This window comes from Triticum urartu, chromosome 7A (assembly GCF_056163025.1).
Source record: "Triticum urartu cultivar PI428250 chromosome 7A, HENAU_Tu73, whole genome shotgun sequence".
Taxonomy (NCBI): Eukaryota; Viridiplantae; Streptophyta; class Magnoliopsida; order Poales; family Poaceae; genus Triticum; species Triticum urartu.
The window spans coordinates 149666045-149679062 of NC_141879.1; the positions used below are offsets into that span (position 1 = coordinate 149666045).

The 13018-nt window shown below is 51.2% G+C and overlaps 2 protein-coding genes across 2 annotated transcripts; one reads left to right on the forward strand and one right to left on the reverse strand.

The window, feature by feature from the left end:
- The first annotated feature begins 3196 nt into the window (after positions 1 to 3196).
- On the forward strand, positions 3197 to 3825 carry LOC147958682 (uncharacterized). Its single transcript, XM_087532248.1, has 3 exons — positions 3197 to 3355; positions 3416 to 3533; positions 3671 to 3825. The coding sequence occupies exons 1-3, from the start codon at positions 3197 to 3199 to the stop codon at positions 3823 to 3825; spliced, it is 432 nt and encodes a 143-aa protein (XP_087388374.1).
- Positions 3826 to 6445: 2620 nt separating this feature from the next.
- Positions 6446 to 10331, reverse strand: LOC125518544 (transport inhibitor response 1-like protein). Its single transcript, XM_048683356.2, has 3 exons — positions 9627 to 10331; positions 7994 to 8501; positions 6446 to 7905 (listed from the first exon to the last, which is right to left on the reverse strand). The coding sequence occupies exons 1-3, from the start codon at positions 10229 to 10231 to the stop codon at positions 7144 to 7146; spliced, it is 1875 nt and encodes a 624-aa protein (XP_048539313.2). The 5' UTR covers positions 10232 to 10331; the 3' UTR covers positions 6446 to 7143.
- Between the last annotated feature and the right edge of the window lie 2687 nt (positions 10332 to 13018).

Below are 13018 nucleotides of genomic sequence, written 5' to 3' on the forward strand. Positions count from 1 at the left end.
CAGTTCTCCTTGAATAAAACTCTTCCAGCAATGCCCAACATTGGTTTTACCATTGCCGCCTAGCCTTTTCTTTTCCCTTGGGGGTCGCGCGCCCAAGGGTCATCATTATTTTAAACCCCTGGGCCAGTGCTCCTCTGAGTGTTGGTCCAACTTGTCAGCCGCCGGTGGCCACCAGGGGCAATTCTGGGCTGGCCTACCGGAAGTTTGGACAATCCGGTGTGCCCTGAGAAAGAGATATGTGCAGCTCCTATCGGGATTTGTCGGCACATTCGGGCGGTGTTGCTGGTTTAGTTTTACCTTGTCGAAATGTCTTGTAACCGGGATTCCGAGTCTGATCGGGTCTTCCCGCTAGAAGGAATATCCTTCGTTGACCGTGAGAGCTTGTGATGGGCTAAGTTGGGACACCCTGCAGGGTTTTGAACTTTTGAAAGCCGTGCCCGCGGTTATGGGCAGATGGGAATTTGTTAATGTCCGGTTGTAGAAAACCTGAAGTTGACCTTAATTAAAATATATCAACAACGTGTGTTACCGTGATGGTCTCTTTCCGGCGGAGTCCGGGAAGTGAACACGGTGTTGGAGTTATCCTTGACGTAGGTTGTTTTAGGATCACTTCTTGATCATAGATTTCTCGAACGTGCTTTGCCTTCTCTTCTCGCTCTCTTTTGCGTATGTTAGCATCATATATGCTAGTCGCTTGCTGCAGCTCCGCCTCATACCTTTACCTTACCCATAAGCTTAAATAGTCTTGATCGCGAGGGTGCGAGATTGCTGAGTCCGTGTGGCTCACAGATACTTCCAAAACCAGCTTGCAGGTGCCGATGAGTCCGTGCCGATGACGCAACCAAGCTCAAGGAGGAGCTCGATGAAGATCTTGTCCTTTGTGTTGTTTCGTTCTAGTTGATCAATAGTGGAGCCCAGTTGGGGTCGATCGGGGACCTTGTCGCATCTGGGGTTCTTCTTTTATTTTGGCTCCGTAGTCGGGCCTTGATTGTAACTGGTTGATGTATTGCTTTATTCATGTGTTTGTGTGAAGTGGCGATTGTAAGCCAACTATGTATCTCTTTCCCTTATGTATTACATGGGTTGTGTGAAGTGGCGATTGTAAGCCAACTATGTATCTCTCTCCCCGACGGACGGGCTAGGGCAGGACAAGGGCATATGCCATTTGCATCCGTTCAGCCGCAAACTTGGCCCAAACTTGGGCCACGAAAGGGTCGAAAGCGGACAGAAAACGAACGACGGTCCGTTTGCGGCCACACGTTGGAAGGCATGCTCTGTCTCACAAACAGACGTGCGCAGACGTGATGGGGTCACGTGTTGGAGTTGGCTTCAGAGCATCTCCAGCCGCGTCCCCAACAGGCCCTCCTTAGGCGTTTTTGCCACGCCGGCGCCCAAAAATCGGCCCAGTCGCGCCCCCAGGACCCCGTTTTTCGCCGGCTTGGGCCAAAATCGACGTCGACGAACCCAAGCCGAACCCTGCGCGCTGGGGGGCGCTCGGGGACGCCGGGGCGAGGGTTTTGGTGCTAAAGCGCGATGGGCCCGTCGAGTCAGCGGCACACGCCTTGTCTTTCCCAGAACGCCTCGATTTCCCGCAGGGAAACAATGGCAAGGCTTCCGCCGGTCAGCCTTGCCATTGATTTCTCACGGGCGGCGCATCATGGGCTGGCTGGCGCGGCGACGCCTCCCCTTTCGCCACGCGTTCACACAACCAGGGCTATAAAACCAGAGGCTTCCCCTTGCCGCTGGCCACACCAGCCCAAGTCCGTCGAGCCCAACCAACCGCCGTCCCTCCCGCACGTCGTCGAGCTCTGCCGCTCTCCCCTTCCTCCCCTTCCCCTTCCCCTCTAAATGGTTGAACGCTTCCCCGGCGACTCCGCGGCGGCCAATGGCTTTGGCCGCCACTCGCTCTAGGAGGACGAGACGTGGCTTCTCTTCGAGGCCAACATCTCGGCGCCGCCGGACATGCGCACCGGGCCGATGGGGTGGAGGCTCAGCAACGGCGGCGTCCCCATCAAGAAGGAGAAGGCCGGCAACGACTTCGGCGACTTCGCCGCGCTCATCGACTTCTTCACCCCGTAGATGTTTTTTTAATATATATATATATATATATATATATATATATATATATATATATATATATATATATATAAACGCCGAACATGTTGAATATGAATGTCAAGTTTGCCGAATTTTAGCCGAACTTTGCCGAATTCTGATTTTCTTAAACTAAAAAAACGCGTCTGGGGCGACCCTAGGGCGAGCGGCTGGGAACCCGCTTGCCCCCGCGCCGATTTTAGCGCCAGCTCGCCTCCAGGGGCTCGTAAAATCGCCGCATGAGGCCAACTCCACCACGCGACCCTATCCTGTCCGGCCCCGTCCGTTTGGGGTAAAACGGACAAATAGCGCGGCCCAGCATGCGGCCTCAAACGGACAAATGTCCGGATTCCGTCCGTTTTCGACCCATCCCCGGCCCAAACTTGCGCTCTGTTTGGGGTGAAACGGACGCGCGCGGACAGCCTGGACGCACACCCTTGTCCCCCCCGTGGCCCGCCTGTCGGGGACACTAGCAGTCCCTCCGCTCCCAACGCTTCCACCCTCTCTCCCCCGCCCCACGCGGCCACTATTCTCCGGCCGCCTCCTCACCGCGCAGCCTTCGGTCGTCCCTACCAAACCACTTCTCGACATGGCTGCCACCACGCCCGTGCTTTCGCCATAGTTTTGGCCGTCGATCGGAGGTTTGGCCGTCGCCATCTTTGCCGGCCACAGAGGGGACAGGACCGCCGGCGACGCACCACGGCGGCCTCGGCAGCTTCCGACGAGAGCTCCAGAGCGGCCAGTAGTCGGCCGGCAACCACCCCTGCTGCGTCGAGGTGATCATCGCGGCCTCTTCGCCACCACGACCGCAAGGTGTTTGGCATTTTTCCCACAAAGGTATGGACAGTGGAGACGACTTTTTCTTCCATCACTTCCTTTGTTCATCGGACGATTCGTCGTCGGATGATGAAAATCTTGTGGTGGTTGCACTGGTCGTTCACGACCACATTCAACGGTAGCTTCCACAGTACAGGGGGGGTCAGTCCCTGGCCGTGCTCCCAACCTGAACCGCAACAGGGAGAGAGGCCACGCCCTGCTCTATGTTGATTACTTTGCCAACACCCCGCTCTTCAAGCCGGATAAATTCCGTTGACATTTTCAAATGGCAAGGCATGTGTTCAATCGTATCCGAGAAGGAGTGGTTGCTCATGACCCATACTTCGAGTGCAAGACGGATGCCCTTGGCAAGCTTGGATTCTCCTTTTACCAGAAATGCACCGCGACCATCCGCATGCTTGCATATGGAATTCCAGGCGATCTGGTAGATGAGTATGTGCGTATGAGTGAGACATGTCTGATGTCAATGTACATGTTTTGCCAGGCTGTGATCGAGGTGTTTGGCCCAGAGTACTTGAGGCAGCCAACTGCCGCTGATACAGAGAGATTGTTGGCGACCAACGCAGCTAGAGGCTTTTCAGGCATACTTGGCAGCATAGATTGTATGCACTGGGAGTGGAAGAACTGTCCATTTGCTTGGCAGGGCCAGTACAAGGGGCATGTCAACGGGTGCATTGTCATATAAGAAAAGTGGCATCGCAGGATCTTTGGATATGGCATTCTTTCTTCGGCATGGCAGGTTCTCACAATGATATCAACGTGCTGCGGCGTTCTCCAGTCTTCGCGAGGCTTGCAGAAGGCCACTCCCCACCTGTCAACTTTGAGATCAACGACCACCAGTACAACATGGGATACTATCTAGCAGATGGTATACTCAGTGGTCAACTTTTGTGAAGACAATCTCGAAACCCCAAGGTGAGAAGAGAAACAGATTTGCCCAAATACAAGAGAGTGTTAGAAAGGATGTGGAACGTGCTTTTGGTGTGCTTCAATCCCAGTGGGGTATCGTTCGAAACCCTGCACTGTCATGGGGTGAAAGGAAGCTTTGGAAGGTGATGACTGCTTGTGTGATCATGCACAACATGATCGTCGAGGACGAGCGTGATGAGAGTATCTTCGACCAAGGATTTGATTATCAAGGTGAAAATATTGAGCCTCTGCACTAAGACCCGGCCATATTTGAACAATTTGCCCAATTCCACCATGAGATGCGTGATTGGCACACTCATTTGAATCTTTAAAATGACTTGGTTGAGCACGTGTGGGATCACATTGGTAACTAATAGATGTATTGGTCCATTTTATATTCAGTCGAGACAATTTTGATTTGGTTGTAAAACTATTTTATTAAAGACAATTTCAATTGGGTTGTGAAACTATTTTAATTTTCAGACAAATATTTTGGGTTGGAAAACTAGTTTTGATGAAAATATGGGTATTTTTAGCCCTGACGGACAGGATGGGGCAAATGGATGTGGCCGCGCGCTGGGCGCACGGCCACCGCATCCCAGAACACACCCGGACACGACCCCATTGCCCTACCCAAACGGACAGAAACCGGACAAAATGGACGTTCGTTTGGGGTCGCACGATGGAGTTGGCATGAGGGGCCAACGACTGGAGATGCTCTCAGGCCAACTCCAGCGCGTGACCCATTTCTACCCCAAATCGTTAATTTGTGTCTGTTTGGGGTAAAACGGACAAACCGAACGACCCAATGCATGGGAGCATACAGACGTTTCGTCCGGTCTGTGTCCGCTTTTACCCCATTTCCAGATCAAAGTTGCTCTCGGTTTGGGGCCAAAACGGACGTCTTCGCGTCCTCGTCGTCCGTCTGTATCTGCCTCAACCCCACATGTCACTCTCCTTTTCTCTACCTGGCCCACCATACGGACAAAATCCGAACAAAATGGGTATAGATTTAGGGTAGCAGCGTTGGGCGCAGCGAGTTTGTGCGGCCTCTGTCCGACGTTTGTTCTCTCTATTTCTACCCCATACGGACAGAATCCGGACAAAATGGGTATAGATTTAAGAGCCTGTTTGGGACTGCTCTACTCCTTAAAATTCAGCTCCGCTACAGAAAACACAAGCCAAACAGGGTAGCTCCACGATATGCCGCTCCGCAAAAAAACTAGAATTTGGGATACAACTCCCAGTTTTTTATGAAGCTCTTCAAAGGGTGCTTCAAAAAACTCTAGAAGCTGGAGTTAGGTGAAAATTACCCACCACTGCCACCAGTAAGTGGATACCCCTTCGTTTCCTCCCCTCAACCAATCAAATAGATCCTTTCCATCAAATTTCTCATTTTTAAAGATGGAGCTAGATGGCAGCCAAACATTCTCTTTGATAGTACTATAACTTTTAGATGAAACTGCTTTAAAGTGAATTTAGTGAAGCGAAACCGATTTTTGTGAAGCGGAGCAGTCCCAAAGATCGTGCGGTGGAGTTGGCCTCAGGGACGGCGCGTTGATGGATCTCAGTCCAACACCCGGCGTCATCCATAGATGTCAAAAGCCATCATTGGCCGTACCGCTACGCCAGGCACAGCGCCATTGAAGGCCGGCCCCGTGAGAAAAGACGAGACCTCATCAGATTCGAAAGCCCGGATCCTACGCGCGTCCTGCCCTGCCGCCCACTGCTCCCATCCCATCACCTTTCGAGGGAGGGAGACGGCGACGTTGACGTGCCAGCAGTAGCACGCACGCACACGCCGCGACGGACGTACTCCTACAACGTCTAGCCGCCCGCGTAGGCGCGCTATTCCGATCGCCCATCCCTCGCCACGCCACAAAAGCACCCGTTCGGCCATCGTTCGGTCGGTGGCCAAGCCGTTTTGGCCGGCTGGGCACCTGATTCCGACTGATTCGGTTCCATCAGATCGGTCGATCGCAAGCGAACAAGGGCAGGCCAGCTGGGCTTGCGGCATAAACAATAGCGTGATCGATCCAGATCCGAGTTGAAGTGGTGGCCAGGCCACCGAACCGAGTCAGACGCCCATAATGTATGGCAAATCTGCAAGTAAACAACAAGCGACGCGAGATGCGTCGAGCGGCCCCAGGGAGCAGCGGCACATGCCGCCAACCGCCGGGCAGGTGAGGCTTGCATCTTAAACCATTCGCGACTCCATGAGATTCCGATTATCAGTGGCGGGCGGCGACAGGGCGGGCTCCGGGAGAAAACAACGGCCGGGTGACAGGGGGATGACAGAGGAAAAATGAGGGGAGCAGATGGCAAGTGCCAGGTTGGGCGCCACAGGCAGGACATGTGACGCTAATTAACAAGGGATTGTGTGTCTATGTATGTAAAAGATCAAATCATTGGTAGGGCCTGGCCTCATGATGCCAATGGCAACTGACAAGGCCTGCCTGGGCACTCATTGCAGCAAAGATGCCGGTGCTCTAGGCAAGAGCCATGTTATGTTAGTAGTGGCAACAATGAGGGGTGGCTATGACAGTTGGCAAGCAGCATGATAGTTGTGGTAGTAGTAGGATGAAAGAACAAAATTTGCTGATAATAGAGTTTCAACTCCTTGGGTAGTTCTCATCATAATAAAGGCGAGGCAAAGTTGAATGTAACAAGAGATAATAATAATAATGGCCTACAAGGGGGAGGGTCTACAAAAACAACAATGTCTCGAGGGAGGCTACAAAGTACAAACAAAGGGGAGGCTTTCTTTTACCATAGTCATCTTCTAAGCACAAGTACATGGATGGTAGCAGAGTGGAATTCACATTGGCATGCCCACTCCTCTGTCTGGATGGATGAAACAGAAGCGCTAACTGGACTCTTGAGTGCAATCAGCCCCTGCTCATCTGTGCTGCAATACTGGGATCGACGCGAGGCCGGAATCTGATTCCCTTGTCTTCAACTGCTCCCGGCATAGCAGATGCTGATCAAGATGATACACATGTAGTGAGGTACCCAAACTGCTTCAACAGCAAATGCCGCCTCATCATGAGAACAATTGTGAATTCGTGAGGCGTAAGCAATGCCGGTGCTCCTTCGGTCCAGTGAATAATACATTGTTGCGTCCTGTGGAATCATGAAAACCCTCCACAGGAAACTTCCGTCCACTGGCTCCAGTTAACTTGATCAAGAACACAAAACGACCAGCTCTCGTTCAGGAATAACAGAACAAGGATGAGCAGGTCCAGTAGGACAAGAAAAGTTCTGCTTCGGATCACCACCAAACTCCCACAAAATAAGCGATGACTACAAAATTTTCACCAATGGCGGTGCATCACCCCTTGGCCCTGCTAGTGAGCGGTACAGGTACAACTTATCAACAGTCTCTGTTTCCACCTTATCCTCATTTTGCTCCTCCATTACTTCAACAACCAAGTTAGGCATCCGCTGAGCTACCTCTCTACAACCCCTCATGGTTAGCCTGCATGAATTCATCCACAGGAACCTCATGTTGTAGAAATAATCCAAACCACAAAGCAGTCCCCTATCACTGAATGGGCTATCTCTGACCTCAAGCTTCTGTAACCGAGTGCATCCCTCGAACAAAAACTGAAGCGACAGGTCACTGTTCCCCGAGAAGGCAAGAGACAAAGTCTTTATTAGTTTGCCATATTGCCCAATGTATGCAAATGCCGTATCAGTGAGCAGGCCAGAGACTGAGAGCCTAGTAAGTTTCTTGCAGTTCTTCACTATCGCGCCGAAGCCGTCATCCATGGGCTCCCCAGTAATACGATCAGGGCGGTGGCGACCCATGATGCAAAGACGGAATACCACAAGGTCAGGGCAGTTATTGGACATAGCTACGACCGCAGCATTTGTCATCCGCTGGCAAAAGTAAAGTATGGATTCAAGCTTTCGGCAACCTTCGGATATAGCCTGAAGCCCAACATCTGACACAGACCCATCAGAGTCTTCGGTGGCATCCAGCGGAAATACTCGCAGCTCACGAAGATCAGAGCATGTCTCAGCCACAGCCCTGAGGCCTTCATCACCCACAGTATCAAGAACCTAAACCAGATGCAGTTTAGTACAAATGAAAAGAAAAAGTAACATGAATTAGACTACCATGGTAAAACAAATAAGAGTATGGACCTACCCAGAATGTCTGAAGTTTGTGGCATTGGCGAATGACTGGTGTCAGATCCTCAGCAGTTAGGCTCGCGAAGCTAACGTTAAGGGAGGTGAGATTACCACACACTGGGTAGATTGCTGGAAGGTATTCAGGGTTGACCTCCTGAAACCCAGAGAGGCAGACTATAGACGTTGAGGCTGCAAAAGAGGGTGCGAGTTCAGACACCGACATGCCTCCACCTTGTGGAGCCTCAGGACGAAAGGCCCCAGTGCCAAGGTGTGTGAGCTGCGGAGCCCGTGCCATGAGACGGCGTAGCTGCTCCACCGAAACGTAGTGGTTCACACGCAGCCGGCGAAGAGAGGGTGAGCGTGCCACAAGGGCCTCTAGGGCCTCAAAGTTGAATGGGACAGCAACGCAGTCAAACATGAGGGATTCTAGGGATGTGTTTGACACTGGGAACTTGGAGATCCAGTCCACTGCTTCGTCCTCCTGATCCACATAGTCCTCGATCAGATCCAGAACCCTCAGGTGCCTACACAAGTATTAAGTACATCAGTCGATTAGATGCCACACTCGACTCCACTCCTTTATAAACTGAAGCCAAGCAAGAGAAACAAGCACATCTGGAGTCTGGAGACTTCCAAGTCTGGGAGCTGCTGAAGTAGATAAGCATTAAGCTACCCCCTCTTTCCAAATATGTAAGGCAGCCATCAAACTTTGAGCCTAACTTTGACCATGAATTTGAGTAAGAAAATACAAGTTGTATGCCCCGAATATTATACCACTAAACTTTCGGATACGAATTAAATGACATACTTTCAGTGACATATAACTCATATTATGTTGGTCAAATAAGTGGACAAAAGTTAGGCTAAAAATTTGATGGGCTCTACATATTTGGAAGGAGGGAGTACAAACTGGATTGCCACAAATGCAACGGAATACTACCAAATTGTCTACTACCTCTCTCTCAGTTTACAGGGCGTGCGCGTGCCCCTAGGTCGTTAATTTGACCAACTTAATACAAGTCATATATTACAAAAAATATACCAATATAAACTTCAGATGCTCTATTTTCAAACCGTATAATTTTTGTGTTATATAGTTTATATTAAGGTGATAAAATTGGCAACCTAGGTATACGCGTAGGACTTATAAACTGAAACGGAGGTAGTATTACAGACAGAGGGAGTTTGCTAACAAGGACCCATTAAAAGTTTCAGGTAGTACTAAATATATGAACTGCGATATTCCCTACCCAGGATTTAATTTTCTCGTCAACGGGCACTAACGAAATAAAGGATTATGTTTTAACGCCTTGAGTCAGTGGAATAAACCACAAGCGCAAGCATCATTGGTACGAATACGTATCAAACTTAGCACGTCAAGATATATTTTGAGTTCATTCATGGGGCCGTCAACCCAAAAAATATGCTGGGGAAATCTAGCAGCAAAACATTGGACAACAAGCTAAAGAATGGCACACCACACGTGCATAGAACTAGAGAACCGCGCGGCCGCGAGAGCGAGAAGGCTGCAAAGATTCAAACCTCCAGCAGCTTTCAATCCCAATCGCAGCGTCAACCCGAAGTCAACGGGAATGCGTCGACAGCAAGCTATGCAAGACAAAAAGGGAGTTTGGCTGGGACATAAGTACCGGCAACGCTCGGCGATGACGGCGAGGCCGAGGGTGCTGAAGCCGTCGCAGCAGACGAGGGAGAGCTCCTTGAAGCCCGGGAAGGAGCGCGCGACGAGGCCGAGGTCGTCGTCGGTGACGGTCATGCGCTTGAGGCAGATGCGCTCGAGGCACGGGTAGGCGGGGCCGAGCGCCTCGAGCCAGGGCTTGACGTTGGCGCCCCAGCCGTCGGGGAGGAGGCTGAAGTCGGCGAAGCGCGGCTTGCCCTTGAGCACGACGGCGGCGACGGCGCGGAAGCGCTGGACGGCGCGGCGCGGGTCGACGGCGTAGCAGTTGCCGATGAAGAGCTCGCGGCGCGTCTGCGCCTCGGCGCGGTACCAGGAGCGGCAGACGAGCGAGGCGGCGTTGCGGTCGCGGGCCGCCGTGAGGAACTCCAGCACGCTCTCCAGCACGTTGTCCAGGACCTGGTCGGGCGGGGCAGAGGAGGAGGAGCGCGGGCCGCCGCCGTTGTCGCCGCCCCTCAGATCCGGCGTCCGCCTGCCGCCGGAGGAGGAGGAGGAGCCCGGGGAGGAGTCCTCGGACATGTGCGTAGGCGGCGAGTCCGCCTCCTCCGCCGCCCCGCTCATGCCGGAGGCGGGGGAGGAGGAGGAGGGGGGTGGGGATGGGATCGGAGGCGGTGGTGGCGGTGGTTGGGGGATCGGAGAGGGGTGGAGGTGGGGGTTGGGGCTGGGGCTGGGGCTGGGGGCAAGTGCTCATGTGAGACTGGAAAAGGATTAAATAATGATTAGATCGGAGAGGGGAGGTGGACGGGGGACGGAGGGAGGAACCAATTTTAATTATTATTTTTCTCTTCCAGCAGAGTACTACTAGTAGAGTATTTCGGCAGAGGGTAGCGCTACGGTTGCCAAGTGTAGGCGTACCTTTGTGTACTTTCTATGTACCTTTGTGGCTTTTTTACAGTATACTGTACAAGAATAGTTTACTGTACCACTGGTTTATCCCCTCGAAAATTAACGTATGAGAGGGAGGGTGGCATATATTCCCACTGCCAAAATCTCACACTAAAACAAAAACTTATAAAACTCTAACATAAGATCCAAAAGCACATTCAGCGAGTGAATTAGAATTCTCACCCGCAAAAAAAAATAAAAAGTATTAGAATTGGTTACAGTCCAGGAGTGGATGCAGATTGTGGTTTGCATCGACGACATTTGAAAAACGGAACGTGTGCGGGATTCGGGGTTCGTGGATGACAGGTATGGTTTCCCTCTTCGGCGTCTTAGTCATGGTGGGGTGTCAGATCTGAAGTTTGATGGCGTGTCCGGAGTGTTGCCCCGGTCTGATTCGTTCAACGGCAAGGGCTTCACTTTGATGAGCCACATTGGAGGTCCGCAAAGCTGCATATCAGCGATGGAGCCGCGTGGATCTCGGTGAGGAGGTGATCCGTCATTCTTTCTTCGGTGGTTGCAGTGGTGGTGCTGGAGACAGGTGACGGGCGTTGGTGTCAAGCTCAGAGATGTTATGCTATCTTTTCAGTTTTGTTATGTCGGTCCTTATGTGACTTGTATTTTGATCCTTATGATATAAAAACATGTATTACCATGCAAAGAAAATTGGTTACAGTCTTCCACATTTTTTTCCTTTGAGAAATATATTCCATAGCTGATCAACGAAGGGTTGGGAGCCTGCTTTCCTATCGTTTTCCAGAAGAGTTCAATGTATGCAGAAGAGTTTACCGTATGACAGATTTTATCTAAAAATAATATTTTTGCGAAAAAGATTCAAATCATTTATAAAGGTTCATGAAAATACAAAGCACCTCAAACAAAATAAAGAACTAGCCATCGTCGTCGCTTTCTTATCAGAGCTCGATGACAGCGAGGGAATTGTGTCACTAAGGACCAGCGGCCTGAAACTGCAGTCATCGCCATTGAAGCCTCGAATTGATGTGTAGCATCTGACACCGTATCTCAAGGAGGATCGGATCCTGAAAGATGAATTCAGAGAAGAATAGGCGGCGCCATCCACCAAAAACAGCACCTGCAAGGATTGAAAACCCTAACCTAAACTACTAATGAAAGTGGAGGCACAAGAATTCCCCTACCCGCCGGTCGTCGAAGCGAGGGAAGGCGGCGAATCCATGAACTCGTCAACGAAGGTTGAAGGGGAGAGCTTGCGCTAACTGAAGGATAGGTGAGGAAACGATTTCGCTTTTATTTATCTCGAAACTTAACATAGGAGAGGGAGGGTGGCATATGTTCTCACTGCCGAAATCCCAGCCAAAAATAATAATAATAAGCTATTATAAACGTAATATTGGATCCAAAGCACATTCACCAAGCGCTGAAGAATTGGCTACCCTGCAAAAAAAAAAGGAAGAAGAATTGGCTACAGTCAATTAGATTCCACATTTTTCTTTTCCTTTGAGAAATATTCCACAGCTGGTCTACGGAGGGGAGGGAGGGAGCCCGCTTTCCTATCCTTTTCCCGGCCTGCGTGTCTGGGCTGGAAGATCCACTGGCCGGCGAGGGGGGGAAAGCGGGGCACCTGCCGCGCCTTTTCTCGGCCGCTCCCTTTTGGCTCCGCACGGGACGAGACGAGCCAGCGCGGGACCACGGCGCATCCCCACGGCCGCGAGTGACCCCGCGGGACAGCGTCGCCCTGTACGTGGGTGCGTGCGTGGTACTGCTGGTGCCTGTGAGCTGTGACTGTGCCGGGAGGGCGGTGACCACGGCGCGGTGGTGACGTGGTTTCCCGTTGCAAAGGCCCGGATCGTTCCTTCCATGGGCTGCGCCGCGATCAATGCTACACGCACGCGCGCGGCGCGGCCCGAGCTATGCAGCGGCGCCAGCGCGACGGTGGCCGGTGCGAGATCGGGGAGAGTTGGCGCTGATTCCAGACGAGCCTCTTCTTTTCTACTCCAGCTTCGTCTCAGCTTTGAGAGTGCTTTTTTTGAGTAGATAAACATGATCTGTTTTCACTCGCTACAGGTCCGCCGTGGCACCTTAGCACCGTTTACCCCCCTGCACGTATCGTGTGTTCTGCCTTGTTTTTTATGTAAAAACAAACGTTGAATGAAAAGGTACTCCTCCGTTCACGGTTTAGTACTACTACAACTTTTTAGTAAATCAGCGACGATTAAATACGGATCGAAGGGAGTAATCTTTTTTGTGAACCGAATGTACATGGACGGATTTTGTTGTGTTTGTTCATTCATTTCAGTATATATCTAGTGTGTATTCAAATATCCAAACATCTTATATTCATGAATGAAGGGGGTAATAGTGAACCGTTGTTTGTTCTATTCGTTGATGTGGGTATTTATAGTTTTATACCCTCCCAAAGGCTGTGTAACAATAGATGTATGCTAGTATATATTAACTGGGTTATTATATACTCCCTCCATCACGAAT

Coding starts and splice junctions, on each gene's coding strand:
- LOC125518544 (XM_048683356.2), bottom strand. CDS start 10,231: ATGAGCGGGGCGGCGGAGGAGGCGGACTCGCCGCCTACGCACATGTCC. Junction 8,502..9,626: donor GTCATCGCCGAGCGTTGCCG/GTACTTATGTCC, acceptor ATACTTGTGTAG/GCACCTGAGGGTTCTGGATC. Junction 7,906..7,993: donor ACAAACTTCAGACATTCTGG/GTAGGTCCATAC, acceptor CATCTGGTTTAG/GTTCTTGATACTGTGGGTGA.
- LOC147958682 (XM_087532248.1), top strand. CDS start 3,197: ATGGCAAGGCATGTGTTCAATCGTATCCGAGAAGGAGTGGTTGCTCAT. Junction 3,356..3,415: donor ATGGAATTCCAGGCGATCTG/GTAGATGAGTAT, acceptor ATGTTTTGCCAG/GCTGTGATCGAGGTGTTTGG. Junction 3,534..3,670: donor CATACTTGGCAGCATAGATT/GTATGCACTGGG, acceptor TCGGCATGGCAG/GTTCTCACAATGATATCAAC.